General features: G+C 28.0%; 1 protein-coding gene across 2 annotated transcripts in view; it reads right to left on the minus strand.

Annotated features, from left to right (window-relative positions):
- Window positions 1-208: 208 nt before the first annotated feature.
- The window catches only part of LOC100208416 (protein O-mannosyl-transferase 2), a 73,688-nt gene continuing 46,738 nt past the window's right edge, over window positions 209-27,158 (minus strand). For both annotated transcript variants that reach the window (XM_065804500.1, XM_065804501.1), the window contains exons 9-22: window positions 26,948-27,030; window positions 26,102-26,211; window positions 25,931-25,997; window positions 25,758-25,818; window positions 25,334-25,412; window positions 25,108-25,262; window positions 23,925-24,013; window positions 21,792-21,868; window positions 12,790-12,861; window positions 12,661-12,711; window positions 11,411-11,516; window positions 10,819-10,959; window positions 7,100-7,214; window positions 209-460 (exon numbers count right to left, since the gene is read on the minus strand). In XM_065804500.1, coding sequence (XP_065660572.1) covers window positions 355-460; window positions 7,100-7,214; window positions 10,819-10,959; window positions 11,411-11,516; window positions 12,661-12,711; window positions 12,790-12,861; window positions 21,792-21,868; window positions 23,925-24,013; window positions 25,108-25,262; window positions 25,334-25,412; window positions 25,758-25,818; window positions 25,931-25,997; window positions 26,102-26,211; window positions 26,948-27,030 — 1,312 coding nt within the window. In that variant the 3' untranslated portion in view covers window positions 209-354. The remainder of the gene's footprint in view (window positions 461-7,099; window positions 7,215-10,818; window positions 10,960-11,410; window positions 11,517-12,660; window positions 12,712-12,789; window positions 12,862-21,791; window positions 21,869-23,924; window positions 24,014-25,107; window positions 25,263-25,333; window positions 25,413-25,757; window positions 25,819-25,930; window positions 25,998-26,101; window positions 26,212-26,947; window positions 27,031-27,158) is intronic.

A 27,158-nucleotide genomic window follows, 5' to 3' on the forward strand; every position in this document is an offset into this window, starting at 1 on the left:
TTACATTTTCGATTTAATTTTCTTTATTTTTATCGATAGTATTGACAATTATCGATACACACGATATTTTATTGTAGTTATCACTGATCATATTAGTGCGACTTAAAAGCACAGTTGCACAATAATTAAATTTATGCATATAAAATCGTGTTGTTAAAGCTACTCATAAGAATTAGTATATCTGCGCCTAACAAAAAAAACTTGAAAATATTAACTAATTTCTCTAACTATGTTCGATATATGCACAAATACACATATAAAAAGACTTTATATTAGGCCTAAATTTAATTTACAAATTAAAAAACCAAAAATGTCTAAAAACGTTTCGTAAATAAAAGAAAAAGAATAATCCTGTTAAATATCCCATGTATCTAACCAACGGTACGCTGCCTGAGTTCGATTAGGTTGATTACCAAGTGGACCAGACATTCCATAGCTTAGTCCGCGGAAAATATAGAAACTAAATTAAAAATATAAAACTCTTAAACGGTGAAAATGATTTTTGATAAAAATTTAACAAATTTTTTATATCTACTGTTAGCAAATCAACATACTGAGGTTATATATAAGTTTAGCAAGGTTATAGAATGCTGGGATAGAATTAACACAGGGTGTCTGCCAATATTTTAGGCTGGGTTTCCCTGATTTTTCTCTGATCCCTGATCCTCTAACTATTTGCCCTGATTTAATTTAAATCTAAACTCAACTTCACAAAAATTAAACCTAGATTCGTTTAGAAAAATGCTCTTCAATTGCAAAAATATAAACAATAATACAACCCACATTAAACGCATAAAGAAAAGTTCATAAATCTGCCAAATAAAATTTCATATTACGTATACCATACAAAACTTAATTGAGTTGCATAAATTTGATGAAGAGCCATTTTCCCTGATTTCTTCCTGATTTTTCAAAATTTTAACCTAATTTTTCTAATTATCCCACTGATTTTTCTGCAGGTATCTGAATTTCCTGACTTTTCTCTGTTTTCCCTGATCTGGCAAACACCCAATTGTTACATAAGTATTACATAAATGTTACAAATAGTATCTTAAACATTTTTTTGTTGGTGTAATGAAATATTTTTTTCAACATTCCAAGCATTGAATAAGCTTTTGATGTACAACTGGTTATGTGACTTTTCCATTTGAGATTTGATCATATTGTAATTTCAAAATATTTTTCGGTATCAGAGACTGCTATTATTTTGTCACCTAGTTTATAAATATAGCGAAGGTTATTTTTTCCAAAGTGCATAAGAGGGCATTTTTCACTATAAAATTATATTTGCCGGATCTCTGACCATTTGAAGGCTTGGTTAATTTCATTCTGAAGCTATTGACCATTCTCAGAGTGAGCTACTTTCTTCAGATTAACTCGGTGTCGTCTGCAAAGAGCTTAGAGTGTTAAAATCTCTGGTAAATCATTGATACATATAATGAATAAGATTGGAGAAGCTACCGCTCCTTGGTGAACACTGTTCGTTATCATTTCCCAGTTTGATGATTCATTGCCTTGTATCACTCTTTGGTGTCAATTAGTTAAAAAATCGCTAATCCAATTGCATATGACATTTGATATTTTTCATATATACAGTATCGGACAAAACGAGTGCAACCAAATAATGCTTAGTTTCTTTATATAAAAGTCCTGCATTTTTTCAATTTAGAGAAATAACTATGTATCACAAAGTTAATTATTTGTACACGAAAATTAATAAATTAATCAAAAGTATTAAAAAAAGTTGATTTCCTTCTGGACAAAACAAGTGCAACTCGACAAAATGTTGACCAAGCTGTATTTCGCTATCAATATTGTGTGGCCAATCCTTTGTTGTCGATCAGAGCCTTGCATCTTCGAGGCATAGATTCGATCAGGTGATCAATGAAACTTTGTGGAATCGCTGCCCAGGCTTTTTGGATTTGTTCAAACAGTTGATCCTTATTACGAACACCTTCACGATTAATTCTGCGGTTGACGATCTCCCACAGGTTCTCGATAGGGTTGAGATCTGGAGATTGAGGCGGCCAACCCATCACCGATAGGTGGTTGTCTTGAAACCACTGCTTGAAAAACCCATTTTATTGGCATATTCCATTCAGTATGAGGTAACATAACATCTTTCAGAATATTTTTATACATGAAACGGTGCATTATTCCATCGTTTCGATATATTGGACCTAAACCGTTAGCAGAAAAATACCCCTAGACCATTACATTGCCTCCACCATGCTTCACGGTCTTATGGCAGTAACGTAAATCGAGGCGTTTTCCGGCCGGTCGACGTACACGGCAAATGCCATCGCTTTCAATGATTTTGAACTTCGATTCATCACTGAACAGGACAGTTTGCCATTTCTGCACATTCCAGTCAATATGAGATGTAGCAAACAGGAGTCTTTTATTCTGATTTTTTAGTGAAATCAGCGGTTTCATTGCAGGGCGTCGAGAAAACAATCCAGCTTCAACAGCATGTTGTCTGATTGTTCGGTCCGATACAGGCAGCTCTAATTGCTTTTGTATCTCGACTGATGATATCCAGGGATCTATCTTGACGGATCTGACGATCATAGAATCCTCTCTAGAAGTGGTGGAACGCGGTCTTCCACCTTTGTTATCTGCTGCCAACTTCCCCGTAGAACGATATTTGGAACATAGTCTTTATACGGTCCATTTTTTCACGCGATATTTATCACAAATACTTTTTTGTGACATTCCACTTACGTAATTGCCAATAATTTTCCTTCTTAGTTCCAATCCAAGACTGTCATGAGCCATTTTTGCACTTGAATTCATAAAAATAATAAAAATAAATAATCACGCTTCTCAATGCTTACCGTGTTACATTTACCTTGTGATGATACAATAATGCTCTGTGGAACACAACGTCTTGGTTGGATGTGGACTGTATTGATGAAATGAAACACTTGTTGAATTTTATATCTTCTATGCTCTTCGATAAAACACTTTGATAAAACTCACTTTGATAAACTGTCTTGATAATACTGACTGATTTACTTCCATATACTGACTGAATTACATGTCTAATTACATGTCTCTTATATAGTAAAATGAACCTGTGTGAACCTGTTCTGGAAGATGCTTCTTTTCGATGCTTCTGGAAGCTTCTGGATGCGTCTGAATGCTTCTGAATGTTTCTGGATATTTCTGGATGCTACTGGATGCTTCCAGATGCTTCTTCTGGAAACTTCTGGAAGCTTCTGCAGGCTTCTGGAAACTTCTGGATACTTCCTTTAATTATTAAAAAACTTCCGTGACATTGACACGAACCAGACTTAAGAAAATGAAACAAACCAAAAAAGTTGCACTTCTTTTGTCCGCTTCAAAATGGCACTTTTCAACAAAATTCTGCCGGTGTACAGTCACCTGTCAGCTGATTGCTCATGTCATGGCATGCTATGACTCCAGACTTCTTAACTGTTTGCTGTGGTAGTATAGTTCGTTTTGTTTTTAAGACATGTAAAATTAGGAACACTTTTTAGCATTGTTCGATGTTGGTTGCAAATGTTTTGTCCAATACTGTATATACATTCCATATAACTTTGTTTGAATAAGCTTGATTAATAATTGTTCATGAGGTACAGTGTCAAAGGCTTTAGTAAAGTCAAATTATCGGATTTGTATAGGCATGAATGCCTGTCAACCTGTCATACAAATATACTAATCATAAATTGTTGTTTCTTTATTTAGATAATTGTCTAGTTTGTTTTTAAAATGTTTAATTAATGGACCATTATTTGGCATGTTTATATATTGTGTCGGATATATTGTGTCGGATATATTGTGTCGGATATGTTGTGTCAGATATATTGAGTCGGATATAATACTTTCGAGCAATTTAGACTATTGAGGACAATGAATTTGAGGTTAATGAAACTGGTTTGTAGTTGCTAGCATCCTTTTTTGAATATTGGGGTTATGTCTGTCAATTTCGATTTAATTGGTACTCTTACGGTTTAGAGTGACTTTTCAAAAATCATAGTGAGCAGTAAAACAAAGACAGATGCACATCGTTTTAGTTTTACCATGTCTGATCCTGAAGAATTATATTCATTTAACTGAAGAAGTTTTTCTTAAATTAATTTCACATTTATTATATTATCTATTATTGCCTCACAAGGGTAAGACAAAAAGTAATTATTTGAAATTGGTAAATTATTGGTACTGTCCCTGGTAAAGACTGACTTAACTATTTGGTTAGGTTCTTTAATTAATTCATTACTGGGTGTTAAAGCTCAGATGGTATTTTTTAAATTTCAAGTTTTTACTGTTAATATATTTGAATAGTAGTTTTGGATTGTGAGTAGATTTACTTACAAGATTCTTTTCAAATGAGCGTTTTGCTTGTAGTGCTTTACTCTTTATGTCTTACCATACTGCTTTGTATTTTATTTTGCATTAAACCTGTCTATTATCTTCGAATATAAATTTAACCATAGTGACCTTTTGATATGCACTAAATCTTTAATTTCTCGTATGGTCCAGGGAGATATATTGACATTATGAGCTCTAGTTCCTTGTGGTATAAAAGACTCTATGATACTTGAGTAAATTAATAAAAATTTATTATACATTTTGTCTGCAGTTAAATTCTTGAAATGCATTGTCCAGTTCATTCCTTCAATGACTCTACTGATTTCAGAATAGTTTTCATTAAACTAGTTTAGTCAAAATCAGGGATGCGGAGACCAAAAGACCCTGGCTTTGTATCTCTATTTTTTCCAGGTCTGTGGTATCCAGAAGCTTTTATATCCATATGTAATATCCAGAAGCAATTCAGTTGAAGCCAAAATTACAAAAACAAATTTACTTTTGTAATTCTGACTTTTGTATTACTTTATGTATTATAAATCGTAGTATATTTTTACATTATACTTTTGTAAACAGACCACATGCATAATTTTCAGTTAAAAATAGCATAATCAGTTATGAATGGTATAAAAAAAAAATAGTTTATAGAGTTGTCACAGAAAAAGAAGAATTGGAAAGAAAAAAGAGGTTTAAAAGAAAAAATTATCCAAGTTCATAAGATTCGAACTAAATTAATAATGAATTTAAAAAGATATAAAAAGATGGGACTGTACATTGATAAAAATTAATATTTAATAATTAATGAAAAAAGTTATATTTTTTATTTTAGCTCAAGTATGAAAAACTTTCTTTTACAGAAAAACTTTAGTTTACAGATCTAATACTAGCACATCAATTTTGTAGGTCACATTGGATTTATACAGCAATAATGAAAACTCGCTTTTATAACAAAAAACCAGTTTAAAACTGGCTACCCGATTTTATAATTTCAAAAAACCAAAACCCGGTTTTTCGAAATTTTCCAGTGTTTGCCAAGCCCTACTTGGATCTTATTGTTTATGCCCGGAGTTCTGGAGTCCCGGTGCCCTTGCCGCCATTATACCTAAGGACTCAGCGTTCAAAAAATGATTGTTCCTCTTACTTAAAATTCTTAATATTTTTTTATTAGTAGTTCATAAACTTTTTTATATTTTTAGAGCTCCTGGATACCAAAAACTAGGAAAAAGGAATGTTTTTGTGACTTTTAAATCTGGAGTCCTTTTTGGGATTTCACATTCCTGGTCCAAATATTTCTTTGATGTTTTATTTTCGCTTTTAGTTGATTCATTGTCAATGGCTAATTTCCATATTGATACAGAATGTTCTTGTTTGGTGTTGCCAAGTGGAGGTAATTGCATTAATTCATATATGTTATTAGGGTTATCAGTGAATATTAAGTCTAAAGAACTTATGGATATAATACTATCGTTAAAGAACGTTGCATCACTAACGTGTTGATACAATAAAGATTTATTTACAGTACGAGCAAATTATTTGTCAAATTCATTATCACTTTCTAATGTCTAACAGTTCTATTGTCTTCAATTAAACTGTTTGATCATGTTATTTTAGAGTAATTAAAGTCTCCTATTAATAACAAACTTGTATATACTTTATTATTAATTTCAATTTTAGTATTTTTTTATTGCATCATTAAATTTTTTATTTAAAACCGAACTTCCTGGGCAGTATATGCATCCTATTAATATTTTCTCTTCATATTTTACTATAGTTACCCATATTATCTCAAGATTTTGTTCAATATTTGGAAATGTCACTTCATATCACACAAAATCTTACTTTATGTAGATAGCTATGCCACCACCTCTTCTTCTGTCACTTCTGTCTTTTTGGTATAATAAATAGCCATCTAAAATTGGTATCTGGTGTACTCTTATTGAAACTTCAAATTCCAGCAGCTTATAATACTATATTTCCAATCACAAGAAATACACAAAAAGCAAATTTTATTTGAAAATTCTTTATGTTCTACTTGTAACAAACATTTACTTGTTGATTGCAAAATGGACAAAAAAAAACATATTTACAATATTAAAAATAACTGATAAGTTCATACATATATAAATATTGACATTTTCAATAGTTTTTTTGTAGATAATGTGAATGTTGAATTATATTAAAAGTCTAAACATAGTCTTTGTAATTAACTCATTCCTTTTTTTACTTTTTCTCTTAAGCTGTGTAAAACTGTTAAACAGTTTAACAAGCATAAAAGATGAATTTCAAGTCAAATATATATCAAGTACTTAGACTTTGTTGGAGATAAAATGAAGTACTAAGACTTTATAAGAGATAAAACAAGTACTTAGACTTTATAGAAGATAACATGAAGTACTAAGACTTTTTTAGGAGAAAGTGAAACACTTAGACTTTATAGTTCTTTAGAGATAAAATGATCTACAACATGTTGTGATTGTTATGCACATTATTATGAATAATAATAAAAATAAAATGATAAATTGATTCTTTTAATTGGTTTTTTTAGGTAAACAATAAATAAGAATTATTTTTTGAATTTAAAATAATTTTTATTCATTGTTCAAACATATTTAGTTTATCTAATGAAAACAATTTTAAAAAAAGTGAAAAAAAAGCCTTTTGTCTTTTTTTAACATAGGACCTAACTTAAACTTTATCTTTACATTTAAATATTTATTCAGCACTTTTTGTTTATATATTTACATTTATTGAATATTAGTTAAATTACCTAAATATTGCAACTCCAACAATTAATGTAACTCCGCCACTATAAACAATGTCACGTGTTTGGTTTGAAGTAAATAATAAAGAAACTAAACGACACAAGTGCTCCAGAAGAATTCCTAAAAAAAACAAACTGAAATAACTGTTGAAATAACACTAACTCAATTTTTTTTAAGATTGCAAAAGTTAAACTGGTTTTCATTACAAACATTACAATTTAAAAATTTGTTATCAAAGTTTAAAATTTTTTTCAGTCAATCGTTAAAAAAGCAATAATTAAATACCAAAACTGACAGTAAGAACATTGAAGCTATTAAAACACTATTGAAAAACTCTACTGTAAGCTCCAAAAATGACATTCTTATAAAGCCAGGCTAATCAGTAACGATAAAGTGTTGACTTTAAGTTAAGAATAGACCCATTCACCTGTACATTTTGAAAATAATCTTCAATGTTATAGTTTTTAAAACTATTTAGATATCCTAAATGGATATCAAAATATCATAAATGGATTTTGGGCTCAAAAAAATTAAACAAGCTGAAATTTTTGTTACTTGGAAAACATTTCTAAAACTCAAAACTTGTTATTTGAATTTTATTATTTTATCTTATTATTATTAAACCATCATAACTTAAAACTTTTGAATTTTATTTTTTTTTGTGTTGTTTTGAAAAAATTTACGAAATGTAGCAGTGTATATAGTGAGCTCAAACTATCAGTGTACATCAAACTATAAGTGTATATAACTTTTTCAAAAGCAAGCATAATTTATGAGGAAAAGTCCTTTATTATCAATGAATACTGGAAAAAATGTTTTCATTCACCATAACCTCCAACTGATAGACTCTATTGAAGTATGTTTGTTTAGCTGTTCTTGTCAGATGAAAATATTTTTGAGACAAGTATTTGATAGATTTTATCAAGGTATGTTTGTTCAACTTGGTTTGGTCTAATGAAAATGTTTTTTTGATAGGTATTTGATAGATTTTGTAGAAGTATGTTTGTTCAACTTGGTCTGGTCTAATGAAAATATTTTTGTGACAGGTGTTTGTTAGATTTTGTTGAAGTATTTTTGTTCAACTTAGTCTTATTTAATGAAAATGTTTTTGTGACAGGTTTTGGCTAGTTTTTAAGTGGATGATATGACATTATGTAATTTCATTTTCTAATTAAACAACTAGATTCGTTGTATATACTACAGATATGTTTGATAATGAGTCTGTTTTACAAAGAATGGATGACCTCAATTTTTGTCTGTGATTATAAATAATTCTAATATTTTTGTTTAATGACTTCATGGTTAGTTCAACTTGAAAAGTGTTGCTATCTGCATTTTGATTGGTAGTTATTTTATTTTCTAATAACCCAATTAATACGAATTTATAGCTTTATTTTCATGTAATTTGTTGTCTATTTTAATTGCTTTAATAAATACAGCATTTGCAAATGAAGCAGACTGACAATATTATTACAACTTATGATGGTGAAGTTTGATGCAGGTGTATTTCAGTTTATTATTCACTTTTTCAAGCAATTTTATCTATTTAATTAGGTTACTGATAACATAGCAAATTTCACTAAATCAGACATAGGTGCAATATGTAGAAGCTGATGACAGCAAATCACATATCGGCCAATTTTTTTTTAAGAAACTTGAATGCTTCATTTTTGTAGGAGTCCATTTTCATGAATAGAGGGCTGCCAACCTAAGCCAATGGATTACCTCCTGTTGCAAACTTTTAAGAATCTCATTAGCACAATAACACAAGTTTATTGTTTAAAGTTGTGTTTTTTATCTAGTACCGGTAAACAACATATAGTTGAAATTTATCTATTGAAGACAAACAACTGCGCTATCAGCAAGTGAACAGCAGATCAAAACAAAAAGAAAAAACAAAAATAATTAAAGTTGCATACATGTTATGTGACTTTGCGCATTGTGTTTATTTTTTTCACAGTTTTGTACAACACAATTATTTATTTATTTTAAGTGCAGTGATTAAACAATCAATAGGAATATTTTCTTTATGGGTAAAAAAGATCTTTCATCATGTAAAAAAGATATAAAGGCCCTTAATAATATTATAACATTTTCAATAGGAAAGATGGGAAGTTTATGAAGTTAGCGTACAATGAATAAAGAAGAAAATTTAGTTAGGGGATTATTGGAATCTGAAACAAAAAAAAACACGCAGCAGAAGACCTTTTTATACTTTAAGGTTAGAAAGATTTTCAAAAATAATTTGCCTGAAAAATAGATTTGTTACCACAAAACTGATAAAATTGCAATTCCAAATTGCAAATGTAAATGCTCCTGTGCAGACCGCTTGAAAATTAAAAGCTTTGAGGCCTGCCAGAAATTTTAAATTAGCAGCTGCAATGAAAGTCAAGCATCTGAAGTGGACCAAACAGTGGTCATAATAAAGATGTGAACTTCTGGAGATAAGTGGTTCATATTATTTTTATTACAAATGATAAGTTGAATATCATTTTCTATAAAATAAAGAAAAATCAGCAAAGATATTTTGAAAATTTTTGCTATTTTTGACAAGTCTGCTACAACAACAAAAGAATGAAAAAATTTCCAACAAAAGATGAAAACACGTTTGAAATTATGAACAATAAATTGCGTTTATGCATTGTCACCACAGAGAAAAGTTTCATTCTGAAGCACCCTACAAAAATGACTGCATCATTCAGGCTGTAAAGCACCCTACAAAAATGAAAATCTAGTCAGTCATCTAATGGCAAAAGTACTGGATACCTGTGAGTGGTAAAAGGTAATGAGACAAAATCAATACAACAAAGACCTAAAAAATTAGTTTATTCCACAGCTCAGAGAATGGTTTCCAAATGGAGAACAATTTATTTTTATGCAAGATAATGTTCTCTGCCACACAGGACTGTCTGTTAAAGTATTTTAAAAGTTAAAGAGCAAAATATCCCTCAGTTAGATTGGCCAGGTAATTGCCCAGATATGAACCCTATTGAAAACATGTGGGAGCTGATAAAGAAAAAACAGCAAATGATATGATCACAAACCAAATGCAAAACTTAAAAAAGATCATTCATGCGTGGAATCATCATACTCAAATGAAGAAAACGGTACAGTCTTTTATTGATAGCATGCCATACAGAACTAAAGCTTTAATTGTGACTAAAGGTGACTCAACATAATATTAACATTTGATTGCATTAATTTTAATTTTTTTCAAAAGTTAATATATAATTTTTCTATAACTACAATGTTTCATTTGTGTTAAAAAACAAGTAATAACGCAAGTAATATATTTATAGCTTGATTGTTTTTACAAGATATAATTTATTTGCATTGTATCTAGTAAATGTAAGAGTATATATTCTCAAAAGAAAAGTTTTTATAGAACAAAAAATTTTCAGAGATTTTGAAACTTTGAAACTGTCGCAATAAATAGAGATTTTAAAATCTCTTTTGATTTGGACAAGCTTTTATTTAAAATTTTATTCCTGTTTGGTTTTAAGTGTTCAACTTAAAAAACATATGCATATATATACAAGTATATAAAAAGAAAATATACATATACATATATATATATATATATATATATATATATATATATATATATATATATATATATATATATATATATATATATATATATATATATATATATATATATATATATATATTAGTTATACTAATTAAATATTTTTATTTTATATTTAAAAAGAAAAATTCAAACCTGAAAACATAGCACTAAATAAATAAGCTGGAAAATAATGGTGAAAATACAATACTCTGCCCATGGCAAAAAATGGAAAATAATGCAATGACCATCCAAGAAGTAACCAACCACAAGAACGAATAGTATTTTCTGCATCAACTTAAAACAGAGCAGAAAAAATAAGAAATTTAAAACAATAAATTTAAATAAGAATAATATTTCAAATACAGAAAATACAAACTTAAAGCTGAAACTCAACTTTCAAAAACTAATGATTATCCTGAAACTTGAAAAAAATTTTGTTTTAGCTTACATTATATATATATATATATATACATATATATATATATATATATATATATATATATATATATATATATATATATATATATATATATATATATATATATATATATATATATATATATATATATATATATATATATATATATATATATTTCTGTTTCATTTATTTCTTTGCTTTACAAGTTTAGGTAAAAATTTATCAAATCAATTTCAATTTAAAAAGTGTCAAAAATGAAAAAAATGAAAATATTATTCATTTTATTTGAATTTTGAGTTAATGATTTACTTTTAAAATAAAATTTACTTTTGAGCTGGGGATGTATCTGATATCCTCTTCTTAGAACAATAGAATATGTGAAAAAAAGAAAGACATATACAAAAAACAATGATAAGATAAACCACCAAATAATCTAAAACAAAAAACAAAATAACAAAGTATAAAAAATTACTTTATTTTACAAATTATAAAAAAAGGAGTTTGCACATTCATGATATTACCAGGCGTACCGGTATGAAGTAAGTGTTTTATGGCCCATTCCTGTCATTTTTCAGGAACGGGCCAGAAGACACAACAGAGTAGTTTTGCAGAGTCTTCTGCTTTGTCAGGTTTCAGAAGTTCATGATACACCACATTTTTCTGATCCCACAAAACACAGAGCATTATCTTGCCAAACTGATGTGGTTTTGCTGTTGATGTTAATGATTGTCCCAGATTAATCAATGATTTTTCCGTTTAGAATTCTTAAAATAAATCCATTTTTCATTGCCAGTAACAACTTGATGCAAAATTGATTTTCTTTTATGTCTTTGAAGCAAAATTTTACGTGTTTTTTCAGTTTTTCATCTGTCTTTCATTCAATTCATGTGGCACTCATTTTCCACACTTTTGGATCTTTCCCATAGCTTTTAAACAATCAGAAATCGTTTGTTGTACAACATTTAATATTACTGCCATTTTGCTTTTGACATAAAGTTTTATCTTTATCTAATATTGCTTGCAAATCAAATCAAGACCAAATCAAGACCAAATCCGCATCTTCAAACTATTTTGGTGGTCTTCTACATTCTTCATTTCTCACATTAAAATCATTATCTTTAAACTGTTGAAACCATTTTTTGTATGTTGCTTCTGATATAGCATGATCACCATACGCCTCAACAAGCATTTGATGAAACTTAATGATAAGAAAATTCAACATCTTAAGCACGATAAACAAATATGTTGTTTGTTTAATGACTTGATATGTTTGACAGATGTTGTAGCAAGCAAACAAAAAAAAAATTATGGCTTGCTAACAACAAATGTTTCTTATCAACACATTTGCATCTCAACGCTTATTTCATACTGGTACCCCTGGTAGATTCCATTATATTTATTATTTGATATTATAAAATATAAAACATATATATAAATGTAACAAGTTGTTAATGGATAAATTTCCATGTTTTTGACAGCATTGTTGAATGTTTTTTTTTTATATCATAGCAACATATTCTTGGTTTGTTCTATTATTTTTTAAAAATCTTTTATGTATCTATGGTATAAAATCTTACAGGGTTTCCAAGAAGATAGATGCGTTCATCTCCACCAGAAAATGCTTGTCCCTAACAAATATATCAAAAATTAATTTATTTTAATAAATTAAAATTCTTTATATTTATTTTAAAAATTGAATAACTCACTCTGTAGTTAATAGGCCAATGCCATGCTTGAGAAGTGAATTCCCCCTCTTTTGGTTTAAAACCATTATTAGTCTAAAAAGTAAACTGAAACAGTTTATAATTCAAAAAAAGCATTTAATTATCTAAATTTATTTTTTATTTATTTTTTTATTGATATATATTTCGATTTTTTGATTTTGAAAAAAATATTCACAGTTTCGTTACTTTTTAATCCAGGTAAGCTAATTTTACTGTATTATTTCTCATAATGTTATTATTTCTCATAATGTTCATAATTTCTCATATGCACAGTCTTATGTCATTTTTAAACACACTATATTCCAAATTGACCTATTTCTACATCTATATTTTCTTATAAAACTTTTGACATGCTGATACCCAAAAAACTGTATCTTTATGCTCTAAATCCCAAAGCCTCATATCTTCTCTGATATTACCCTAACAAATACACTCACCATTCCTAACCTATGTTTAAGATCATTGCTTCTTTTCTTATTTCCTAGAGTCACATAACATTCATCTGATCACTACTTTCTCTGTTATTTCAATACGCTAAACATCATTATTTTAACTGCCTGGATTTCATTGCTATACATATAGACATATGTGGCAAGGTGTATAAATTTTCATTAATCACTAATGATGCTCCTCTTGTTGTTAGAAGTGGAGATAATTCTCTGAGCTTGGCTCAGACTTACTTACTCTTTTACCTTACTCTTGCTCTTGGTGCTTCTTCTGATTCACTTATTTGATCCAATTGTATCTCCAAGATAATAAAACTTACAAACACACTGTTTTGTTTTTTTGCACTATTTCTTTATTTGGATCACCTTTTTGATATCTCTGAATTTAACAAAAGTACAATTATTACACTTTAAACCAACCATATTAACAGCCTTCTGTACTTTGTTACATATATGCAAGGTCTTAAAATTAATGCGCACTTACAATTGATGCGCTCTCAATGAGCACCACACTTTCTCCCATTTACAAAAACCTTACTTAAATTTGCCTTACAATAAATATTGTATCTGTTGTCTCTTTCTGGACCTACAAAAAAACTGTTAAATATACTGCTTCTTATTTTGTTGTCATTAATTTTTTCTAAAAACTTTATTACCTAGTTATCAATTATTCTAACCTTTCATTTTGTCCATCATATTTCAAAACATTTTAATACCAAATAGTGTAGAATTCTTTGTTGTTTTTTTTAAGGTTAGGGTTAGGGTCTTCAACTACTGAATAAATTTCACCTAGGCTAACTTTTCATCTCCTAGTTAAATTTTTTTAAATTAAATTCTTTTTTCAAGGCTCAGAGGGGGTTCCTACAAAACCTCTAATTTAAGAGGTATGTCAAATAACAAGGCTGACAAGAAAGGAGGGGGGAGACATGCATTTACCCTTCCCCCTCCCCTCCCCTACCTACACACACTTTTTTTTTTTTTTTTTAAAGAGAAACTCTAGATACGGAGGACTTTTTTTTAGATATAGTTGGTTGTGCACCTCCACAAATACTTAATATGCAGGCCTGTAGCAACAAGGAGGGGGGGGGGGGGGGAGGGGCAGGGGCATGTGCCCTCACAATAATTTTTCAAATAAATAATTTTTAAAAAATTGACTGAAAAAAGGACTAAAAATAAAAAAAAAAAAAAGGTCCCTAAGATTTTTTTGGGGCCCGTTAATCCAGTACTGCCCCGCCACCTCTAATATAATTTTTGTTCCAACGAGCCTGATATGATATTATTATATTTATAGTATTAAGTAATTAATAATAAAATATCATATTATTGGTGTTGTTAAACGCACAGTAAAAAATGAAAACTATAATAAACATAATAGTTCTATATATTCTATAAAAATATTTCTGCAAATCTTAAAAAAAATTTTAAAAACTTTAAAAAGGCAAGCAAACATTAATTTAACGATAACAATAAAATTAAAAAAAGCAATGTTTTAGCTTTGTTTTCTTTAAAGTAATTGCAAATGCATTCATTTTAACTAAAATTTCCCATGCTATTTCAAACACAAGTAAAAACTGCGCTAAAACATAATTCTTTAGTTGGGCACTTAATTATTAAACTTAAAAGTAACGCTATTGAAGTAAGTATTAGTATTATCATGGTTTCTTTTAAAGTCGTTGAAAATGCGTTTTAAATTTTAGTAACTTATTATTTTTTTATAATAAATATGTTTTTTTTATAATAAATAAAAAACTATCAATCGCATAACTATTTGTAAAAAAAATTGATGAAGATATGCATTAATTTTAAAAACAATTTTAAGCGAATGCCAACGTTTGCTTTAGAGCCACTTTCTGTAAGAATCAGACAGAGCTCAACAGTGACCCTCTTCAAAATTTAATGTTGTTACTATTCATACTAGAAGCTCAACTCCGAAATTTTTTCAAAAAATATTAATTGGTTCTCGAGATATTAGATGTCAAAATTTGACTAAATTTTTTGAAATATTGACCAAATGGTGTCAAAGGCATTTTTAAACTCGAAAAAAAAGCAAAGTAAATACTTTACAATGAGTATTTCACTTGATTATTATTTATTGACTAGTTCAGACCAAAAATTAATTAAATTGGTAAAGAAATTTTTTTTCCTTGACTAAATATCATGCTTCAAAATATGTAAAAAATGATTCTTTTGTCATTTTTGATCTTTGTTTTCATTCAAAGCTGCAAATATCCCATAATTTTTTTTGTTATTATAAATCTTTACCTAGTTAAGTACCTAAAAGAATAAAAACACCTATGGGGAAGTAAAGGCTTAGCTTCAAAATCCAACTCAAAAACGAAATTCTAATATTTTGACTCATTGATTGTAACATGATAATGGTTAAAGCCCTGGGTTCACTGTACACTTAAGTTCAAAAAAACTTGTATTGACCTTTAATCTACCTTATTTATAAAAAATACCTATGTGGTATTGCAATTAGTGCTAGTAAATTTACCGATATTTTAAAAAACCGGTAATTCGGTTATTACCGGGTTACCGGTAATTTACCGGTGTTTTTTCTAAAGGCTTAAATAGTAATAATCTAAAGACTGAAAACAACAAAAAGCATAACAAATTAATATATTAGTAAAACAGCATCAGTTTACAGGTCCATCCTAGTTAAAAATAAATAAATTAAACAATCGAAAAGATTTTTTTTATATAATAAAATATAATTAATTCATTTATTATACATTAACATTTTTGTATTTTAGCGTAAACATAAACAAACATAAACATAAAGAAAACTTCATTTTTAAAATAAAAATAATTAATATAGTCAATTCTTTTTAAGGAGCATCAATTGTTTATTGAAGTAAGCTCTTAAAAAACACATTACATTTAATGTTTCGTCGTTTAAACTTGTTCTGTACCTTGTGCCAATTAAACCTGCTGCAGAAAAAGCTCTTTTCGACTCTACACCTTTTGGGCGGACTGCTGAAATATACTTTTGGAGTTTGTTTAAATATTTTCCTTTAATATTTTGTTCCTTGAAACACGCCATTTCTTTCCTGACTATATTTAAAAGACCGAATGTTGTCTTCGGATCACTAATCTCTTCATGAGCAATAGTTATCTTTTTTTTTTTTAATTACTAAATCAAGTTTTTCCTTCATTGATATTGCTTGACTTGATGTCGCCACTGCTGATAAAACCGTAGATTCACTAGTTGATTCAGTTTCATACACTTGCACAACTTCAGCTTCAGTAGTTTCGGAATCGTTTTTTAAAAATTGTTGAATGATTTCTACAATATTTTTTTCCATAACCAATATACTTGTTTTATTAAACACTCCATAATTATTTTCATTATTTAAAGCTGTACATGGACATGGTTCATGAAGATATGAATATATATCAGAATATATGGTTCTTCTCTCACTTATTCGAAATATTAAATCTTGTTTCAATTCATTACTTAAGAAATTATTTTGGTTACTTAGTTCATCCAACCTGAACCTAATTGTCAAATCTGCAACATATAGATTCGTGTCCCTTGAACAGAGAGCTTCCACAGCTACTTTAACAGGTTGCAAAGCCATTATTATATTTGATACAACATTGAGATCATTTTCTGATAAATCTATATTGGATTTGATATCGATTAGACTCTTACAAACACAACTTTTAATCTCATAAATTCTTTCCAACATTATCAACATACTGCTCCACCGTGTTTTTGTGTCAAGGATTAGCGTAAGTTCTTTTTTAAATTCATCTTTAACATGTTTTTAGAGGATGTCATTTTTTGTTGGTGATCTACGGAACATGACAACAATTTTTCGAATTTTTGTTATTATTGGACCTATACTTTCATGTTGAATTGATTAATCAGTAGTTGATGTATCCTCAATAACGTCAAAAACCCTAATATCTTCCATTACATCGTCCTCTTCATCTTCACCATGTTCAAATTCAGTAATAGCCACTTCTGGATTTTCTACGGAAATATTATCCAAAACAGATCTTTTATACAGCACCTTAATTACTGATAACTGAATGCCGTGGGCTAAACAAAGTTGATGATTTACGTCCAGTAATCTGCCTACCTTTTTCATTACGGCGGCCCCATCCGTAGTAATGGAAATTATATTTTCTATCGCAATACTAAATTTTTTAAGTGTATTTTGAAGATACGTTATACATTTTTCAGCAGGCATCGATCCTTTAATCCTAACCAATCCGAGATTCCAAAATACATTATCGCGCGAGTGGACATTCACATTCATAAACCTTTGATTTTTGAGAGATGTCTATTCATCGAAAGCCAAGCTGAATAATTCATCACAGGCTATTCTTTCTGATAATTCTGTAACGATTTGTTTTCGGATTTTGTCACCGTACTGCAACACCATTTTCTTAATTGTTTTTGGAGACTTTGGGCAATCATATCCTTTGGATTTAAATAACTGCTGAAGATCGCATGATGTGCAAATCTTTTTAAATGATAAACAATCTTGTGCTGTCAGTCGTGTTAAAACAGCTGGAAATGAGTCATCAATCGTTTTAATAATGTTGAAATAATCAGAAATTTTTGATCTAGAATTTGTATCATTCGTAACGGATGTTGTGGTATTGATATTAGAACAGCTAGCTTCTGCATCATGTTGAACTTTTTTTAGCAGATTAATTTTATGTTTTCTGATAAGGTGATTGTGCAAACCACTTGTGCTGCCGGCAGAGCATTTTATATTTTCTTTGCATACATTGCATATAGCTGAATCACCAGCTTTCGTACGTAGAAAATGATTTCACAACTGATTTTGTCCGGATCCAGTAGACATCATAGATAAGGCTTTTTTTTTTTTTAAAATTCAATATGTAAATTTTTGAACACAATACAAATATATTCTATAATATAATTTTAAAGACTTTTTGTGAAATACTTACTCAACACAATAAAAATATAGAATACTCGCTTTATTTTCAAAGTTATGTTTTGTGTTTATTTTCAATTTTTTTTTATGATACTTAATAATTTTATCATCCAGTGCAAAAAACCAAATAATTAAAAAAAAACTCACTAACACACTATTTAAATTAAATAAAATGTCACCTGTAACTGTAACCAGATGGGACGCGAGCACAAAATAAACTGAATGTAATTATAAATAAACTACATAAACAAATCCTAATTGTATGCAAATATTTTTCTTTCTCTATTAAAAAACGAAAATTTAATAAAAATCAATCAAGTAGGCTGTATTTTTTTTTAAGAAATGCATATTGTAATATTGTAAGAAATTCTTTTCCATTATAAAGTTCTTAATTTTTTGCGATTTCAACTGTTTTTTTATAATATGTAAAAAAGTTAGCTTATTTGTAGAATTTTTCTTTTTAGTTAGAAAAAAATACTACTAATAATTTATTCAGAATTTCCATAAATAATAAATAAATTATTTGAAAATTACCGGTAAATTTAAACAATTTTTAACTAATTTACCGGTAAACCGGTTTACCGGTTTTGCTAGCCCTAATTGCAATAATTCAGAAAAAATAACATAAATAGTATAGATATTTTCTAGGTGCTTCTATATTTATTTATAAGCGCGCTTTATTTATATTTCCTTGTTACTCTATCATATTTTTTGAGTATAATTTTTACTCCGATGTTTCCTGAATATGATTATGAGTATTATTATTTTATATTATAATAAATCTTTTTTGCGTATTTTTAGTTAGTTAAGATTTTTTACTTTTTTAAAAACAATTTAATTAAATGTCTACAAAAAATATTACTTACAACACGAGTTGTTGTTTTGAACGGAATAGTTGTAGACCTTTCATGCGACCTACTCCAAATGTAGATGCAATGTTGGTGATGATGTTAAACTATCCAATAGGCAGCATCACAGAATATATGAAACACCTATTAGGAGATGCACAACAAGAAAAGGCAAAGAATGATGCATATAAAAAACTAGATGAAAAAATAGCATTTTGGTTAAAAGACTATTCACAGAAGATATTACCTGTGAAGTTTAGAGAGGGTCAAAAGGACTACTTCAGGAAAAAGGCATAAGTATGCATATAGATGTTTTTTTACCAAAAAAAATGACATTCTCAAAAAGCATGTTTATCAAACAATTTTATATCGCTGCAATCAAGGTGTTTGCTCTGTTATCTGCATTGCAAAATCAGTTCTAAATCAGTTTCGCCTAGATGAGCCAGAAATAGTAAATATTTTTGCAAAATCGGATAACGCTAACTGTTCTGTTGAATTTATGTACAAGCTCTGCAAAAATAAGAACTTTAAACTTCTACGGTACGACTTTCATAAGCCTTGCTGTTGGAAAGACCGATTCAATAGGGAAAGTGCATGCGCTAAATCAATACTAAGAAGTTACGTATATACTGGCAATGACATAGTGACAACAGCAGATGTCGCAAAAGCAGTGAAATATGGTTTTGGCGTCAAAAATGGTGTGGTTAGTGTAGCAAAGATTGAGAATGTTTATTTAACTGGTCCTAAAATTCCAAATATAAGCAACTAGTACTCCTATGAGTTCCGAGAAAACTACATGACTTTGTGGCGATACTATGAAATTGGAGTTAAAGTGATTTACAACAACCTTTCAGTTGAACCATCAATTGAATTGCTTGTTCCTATCATAAGTACTAAAGGAAACTTTCAGCGAAAAACCTTGAGTGAAAAAAAGAAGATAAGAAATTGCGGTTTAAATACACGTTTTTGCCAGGACGCTGGTTGTCTTGAATTTTTTGAAACTATTATTGAGTTAGAAGAGCATATACTGACAGCACAAAAAATCTGAACAATCTTCTTTTTTAAATAAAGTAAAAAAAGTTTATATTGAAAAGTTAAAAATAACCTTGCAAATTCATTCTAATTCTAGAACTGCATTGGTTAAGATCACGCCTACCCCAATAAACATCATATATTCTCAAAAGTTCCATAAATTAAGTTGGGTATTGCCAACAAGAAAAACTTTTTGTTTTTCCATTAAGCTGAATAAACTTCTTTAAGAATACTTAAATGGAGAAAATACAGGAAATAAGATATCACCAGCAGATGTAAGCACAGTGATAAGAAATCTTACAGCTAATAAGTTTGTTTCAAGCCAAAAAATAAAATCTTTGTTCTCTAGATGGAGTAAGCTGTTAAGAAATGGAAAATTGACTACTCCGACTAATGAAGAAGAGAGTAACAATGAACTTGAAAATGAAGAAGTTGAGAAATATTAAGAAGAATTATATAAACTTGCAACCAAACTTTCTTTTATATGGTTAAAAGATAATTGGGTGGCAGTCGTTCACAAAAACCAATGATATTCAGGAGTTGTTGCAGAGGTAAAAATTTTGTATATATTGTTAAACAAAAAACTTATAACACATAAAACTAAGTAACACCAACATTACACCAAAAATAATATTAAAACTTATATGACTATTTTTTATAAAAATTAAGTTTCATTAATCCATAAATTTTGTGTTTGAATATTTTCAGATAACTGAAGTTGGAACTTTAATTGACTGTATGAAAAGTGTTTAATTTGGAAAAAAATTTTAGCAATGGTCTAATCAGAAAGATAGCATAGTATATTTAGATGATGACATCTTATGTAAAATAAGTCCTCCAATTCCAATTCATCACCACAGTGATTACTTCTTAGCAACAAATGATTTTAAAGAAGCTAATAAACGAAGAAATGAGCTAAAAAAAGTTAAGTTTTATAAGAGAAAAATTATTGTAAAACAACATGTACTTTTTTTTTCAATAACTCTTAAATATGCCACAACTGTTATTCTTCTATCTGATAAATAATTGAAATATGTTAACATTACGTTTTATACAATTTTTGTAAATCCAGGGCTTTAACCATTATCGTGTCACAATCAATGCGTTAAAAGATTAGAATTTAGTTTTTGAGTTGGATTTTGAGGCTAAGCCTTTACTTCCCCATACGTGTTTTTATACTTTTAGGTACTTAACTAGGTAAAGATTTATAATAACGAAAAAAAATTATGGGATATTCACAGCTTCGAACAAAAACGAAGTTCAAAAATGACAAAAAAATCATTTTTTGCATATTTTGAAGCATGATATTTAGTCAAGGAAAAAAAATTTCTTTACCAATTTAATTAATTTTAGGTCTGAACTAGCAAATAAATAATAATCAAGTGAAATACTCATTGACATAAAAACTATAAATTTTTATTGTTATCATTTTATGCAACTGATGTATAAAAATTTATGTAACTGTTGTATAATAATTTATGCAACTGTTGCAATAATTTATGCAACTGTTGTATAATAATTTTATAGCATTCATGATACACTAGAAGTATTAGTTTGAACAACTAAAAATAGATAAATAGGAATTTTTTTTAAATAAAAATTTTCAGCTATGTAAGGAATTTATGTTTTACTTTACAAAAGATTTTGCTCAAAAATTTTTCAAGTATTACATCATTTTGTATTAATAAAACTTATGGCATAATAACATATATATGAAAAATTTAGTAATATTTAAAAATTACCTGCAACATGACAACATGTGACTCATAAACACTCTCCAAAAATGATGGTGCAAGTAGTTCGATGCTTACTTCAGGAACTTTAAATAAAAAGAGTAAATAAATTTAAATTAAATAATTAAATATTAAAATTTTTTAGTATTAACAAATATAAAAAAATAATTTAAGTTTTAATCCAAAAAAAGTTTATTCAATAACTGGCACAAGTTATACAAATATATTATCTTAACAATAATATAGTTATTTATAAAATTTAAAAGTATCTTGAATATTTATTATCTTATATATTTATATATTAAACCTTGCATAAATATTAATTATAAATTAACCTTTATAACTTTTTATTATGGATAAACGTTCATAATTTTACAAAAGTATAGATTAACAAATAAATATTATAAATAAACAAAATATACAGTGCTTTAAAAATAAATGCATAAAGATTTTGTTGTTTAAAAATTATTTAAAGTTGAATACTATTTTAAAAGTTAAATATAAAATAAAATATATGTTGAACTAATTTTTATTTATTTGCAAAAAAACTTTTTTTTAAACAAATCTTGCATCTTAGATGATATATTAAAGCATCCAATAGAATATAAAAACATTATCAACATAATAACAAAAACCTATCAATAAAAAAACTGCAATATATCAAAAATAGTATTCAAGTAATCAAATTTTATTGCAAGCTACCAATTTCAGTGTAATGATTGATTTAGTTTGTACAAATGTTACAAACCAAATCTGTTAAAATTAAAACAACCTTAAATACCAACACTCCCATCACCACCTTGCAAGGTACAACAAAGCAACTACTATATTTTTAAAGTTTAAATCTTTTAACAAGAACTTTACTTTTTCTGCTTATTATTTTAAGGTTACTTTCAACATTAAATTCACTTACCCAAAGATCACCTAGTTTTCTCCTTACATCACCTTATTCTAGTGAGCAGATGTCTGGCTGCTATCATGGGTTTACTAACAGCTGTATTAAACCACAGTTTTTCCCATACATACAGATTTTTGTACAGGTAAAATATTTCTTACTGTATTTGAAGAAAGAGTTTTTTCACAGTTTATGTTGAACATGTAAGTTCATGAGAAATATTTTAAATAACTCTGCTTTTTGTTGACCAAAATGTAAGACTATTTTTGCACTCCATAACTTTTTTTAACTTTCCAGAATCTGCATGATATCAGATGCCACCTGTTGTTTTTAAATTTGTTCAGAGTATTTCTGATGCAATTTATCTGAAATATATCTTTGTTACTGATCATGGAGCCATCTTTCATAACTATTACTTTCCATTTTTCTTTGCTTACTGCCTTTTGATTTATTTTGGTGTATTTTAAAAGGCTTTAAATGTTAATGAAAGGTTCATCATAAGCTATTTTAAGCAACCTTCAATGGGAAATTGTCAAATTAACATATAAATTACTAAAATAATTTTGAATTGGGTTGAAAAGAAAGTAGAATGAAAATCAATAAAAAATTGTGCTCCCATTTTATTTTACTACATTAACTTGTATGTTTTTTTTGTATTCCTTTGATAAAAGTAATATAAAGCAAACTTAATTTCATGCTTTTTTCTTTTGCGTTTTATTATTTTTACTTTTTTTTACTTTAGGGTAAAATGTGTACTTTAGGATGAAATGTGTTCTTTAGAAAGAAATGCCTACTTTAGAATGAAATGTGTACAATAAAACAAAATGGTACTTTAGGATGAAATGTGCACTTTAGAGTGAAATGTGTACTTTAGGGTGAAATGTGTATTATAATGGTTGTGAAAAAATATGAAAAAATTTTTTTTTCTTGGTAAACAATTTATTAACATTATTGGATTTTTAAAATCCTTATTTGATAATAATAATAATAATAATAATAATTATATATATATATATATATATATATATATATATATATATATATATATATATATAAGACATAAATATAATTACAATACAAATGTAACATATAAACAGATATTAGTAAAATATAAATGAAAAAAAGTACAACATGGATAAAACAAAAATAAAACAGGTACTAAATAAATAAAAAGCAAATAAACTTATGAACATGAAAAAACAAAATCAAATTTAGCAAGTAATGATTCCATCATTTAATAGAAAAACCTTTTTTATGCACATTTCCTTCCACATTCCAAGTAGTTCCAGTAGCAAACCTGTTAGGATTGCATGCCATCTCTCTTTGTTCCCAACCCCTAAACAAAATAGAGTTACACGATTTTAAACTTTGCTTTATGTATGTTTAACATATATCAAATTATTTAATCAAATTTAATTTAATATACAACTCACACTTTTAACTACCATACAATAAACTCATACATAATACTGTCCTGTAGAAGTCTCACATTTTACAAAAGTTAAAGGTCAACAATAAGGACTCAGTTTTAAGTCCTACTTTTAATTTGTTAAAAAACTTCAATGTGAGCCATAAACTTTTGCTGTTTTTTAGCTTCTTTATTTAACTAATTTGCTTCTTTATTTAACTGATTTGCTTCCTCTCTTATTTGAAATAATCCCCAATATCAAGTTCTGGGATACTTTGGCCAGCAACTTATGAAATATCAGATCAACTTTAAATGAGACTGAATTTTCCACTTTTTTTATCTCTTGTGCCTTAAACTTTTTAAACCTCAAAGCTGGTGATGTTGGAAAAATAAACCTCAAAGCTGGTGATGTTGGAAAAATAAACCTCAAAGCTGGTGATGTTGGAAAAATAAACCTCAAAGCTGGTGATGTTGGAAAAATAAACCTCAAAGCTGGTGATGTTGGAAAAATAAACCTCAAAGCTGGTGATGTTGGAAAAATAAACCTCAAAGCTGGTGATGTTGGAAAAATAAACCTCAAAGCTGGTGATGTTGGAAAAATAAACCTCAAAGCTGGTGATGTTGGAAAAATAAACCTCAAAGCTGGTGATGTTGGAAAAATAAACCTCAAAGCTGGTGATGTTGGAAAAATAAACCTCAAAGCTAGTGATGTTGGAAAAATAAACCTCAAAGCTGGTGATGTTGGAAAAATAAAAGTCAAACCTTAAAGCTTGGAAAAATTTTACAAAAGTGTTCAAAAAAATTTACTACTCTCTTACAAATTTTAAAGAAAACAGACCAGAAAATAACAAACCAATTATTGTGACATATTTAAACAAAGGAAACAATTATTTTTCTAGTATTATTTTTACTTTCAAGTATTTTTTTTATGTATTTGTTTTATTTCATTAATTTGGTCAGCAATCAAAAAAATATTATTATTGATTTGCGTCAATTTTACTCCATACACTAATCATTTTTACCATTTTGGCAAAAGTTGGTCTGTTTCTTGCAAAGCACATTTTGTATTAACATGTATCAGCTTGAACACAGTTTTAACTGTACTAACACGTCCATTTTTTCCTGGATTTTTGTAAATTTCAATACGCCAATAATCATTTGCATCACCAACTCCATTCTAAAAATAAATAAAAAATCTAAAAATAATAGTAGAATTTAGATTTTGAAGGAAATATCTACCCTTTTTACCTCTCCATAGCCAGATACTTGTTGTAAATTTTTGCTAATGGGAGCTTTCTCTCTATGAGAATGTAAGTTTCTTTTAGTCCTACAGCAAATCAAATAAATGTGAATATCAGTATAACTTATTTACTTATTTTTAATAATAAAAAATTTATAATTTAGATATTATAGATATAAAATTTATAATTTATATGATAAAAATTTATAATTTAGATAATATAGATATAAAAATTTATAATTTAAAATTTATAATTTATAATTTAGAATAACTTATTTACTTATTTTTAATAATAAAAAATTTTTAATATTTATAATGAAGTTGGTTTAATTCAAATACAATAAAATTCAACTAACTAAACTTCCTCCTCAAAAATCTCCTCCCAAAAAAATCAAATGACATCATAATAAGTTATGAACAACTTGCACTTACATTACATGTTGTAGAACAACTAGGTCACCATCATAAACATATTCAACAGGATCGGATTCATCTTAAAATATATTTCTAATTTTTTATAATATATTTATTAATTTATAATATATATTAATCCTTATAAATAATACTTAATTATATTTCAACATTGAGATAAAATAAAAGATTACTGTATAGCTTGTTAGGCTTATGAATCATCCAGTCATTGTTAGAATCTTTGTGTGAATAGCCAGTAATCTAAATTAAGAAAGAAAACTAAGTTGAAAAAATCAAATTAAAAATTTAAACTAAATAAAAAATAAAAACTTCAATTAAAAACTGCATCCAAACTTAAAAAATACTTGTTGCTGCTCTGGTGGATGCTCTTTTGGATAAAGATGATGATGTGAGTGCAGCAGAACGCCAGCTGTTTTGTAGTTTTTTAGCGTTACAACAGCGCCATAAGCAAGTTCTGAAAATATGTAAAAAAAAAAAAAATTTACAACATTTCATTAATAAAAGAAAAAAAATTTGCTTAAAAAATGGCATTATCTGTTATATGAATACCAAATAACCCATTCTGCTAAAGAAGCTGCTCAAAAAATTAGTGGTGCAATAGCTCATCCCTCTGTGTCACATGCTACAGCATCAAATTGGTTCAAACATTGCAATGAAATAAACTTTCAATGAAAAAGAAGATAAAATCAGGCCTACACATCCTCTGAAGTTGGATCTAGACCAATAAAAAGAGCTAATAGAGAGTAACCCATTGCAACCTGCACCTGACTTGGCAAGGTTTCATGGGTGTTGTAACATCACTATTTTACATTATCTGAATCAGTTCTGTTATTGCTCAAAACAAGGTGTTTGAGTTGCTCGTGATTTGACTCAGAATCAAACAGTCATAGACAATAATAAGGCATATATAATTTAGTTTTATTTGTTTATTTTATTTGTTTATTTTTTTATTTTTCTAATTATTTTTTGCCACACCCAATATTTATATAATAAAATCAATCAAAACAACAAGGAGTACAAGCCAAAAAAAACAGAACAAGATAATGTTATCAATAATAAAAAATAAAACAACCCATAGCAAAAAAGCTTAACATTGGTTAACAATTAAGATGGGAGAGTTTTAACCACCATTAATAACTGTAATGCAGACTATGCTAAAACAAAATTTAAAAATAAAAATCAATGCATACCCCCAGGCAATCGTGCTCTATAGAGTTGATTTCCCTGCAAAGTAGATTGAAAAGAAGAACTAAAGAAACCATCTCCTGGTCCACTAAAACATAATATTGTAGAATTCAACTTCTTGAAATAACTTAATATAATCTTCATAATGTGTTAAAAGTAAAATGCAAAGAAAAAAAAGTAAAATACAAAGAAAAACTCCAAAACATCAAAAACTTA

The sequence above is a fragment of the Hydra vulgaris genome, chromosome 09 (genome assembly GCF_038396675.1).
Source record: "Hydra vulgaris chromosome 09, alternate assembly HydraT2T_AEP".
Lineage (NCBI taxonomy): Eukaryota > Metazoa > Cnidaria > Hydrozoa > Anthoathecata > Hydridae > Hydra > Hydra vulgaris.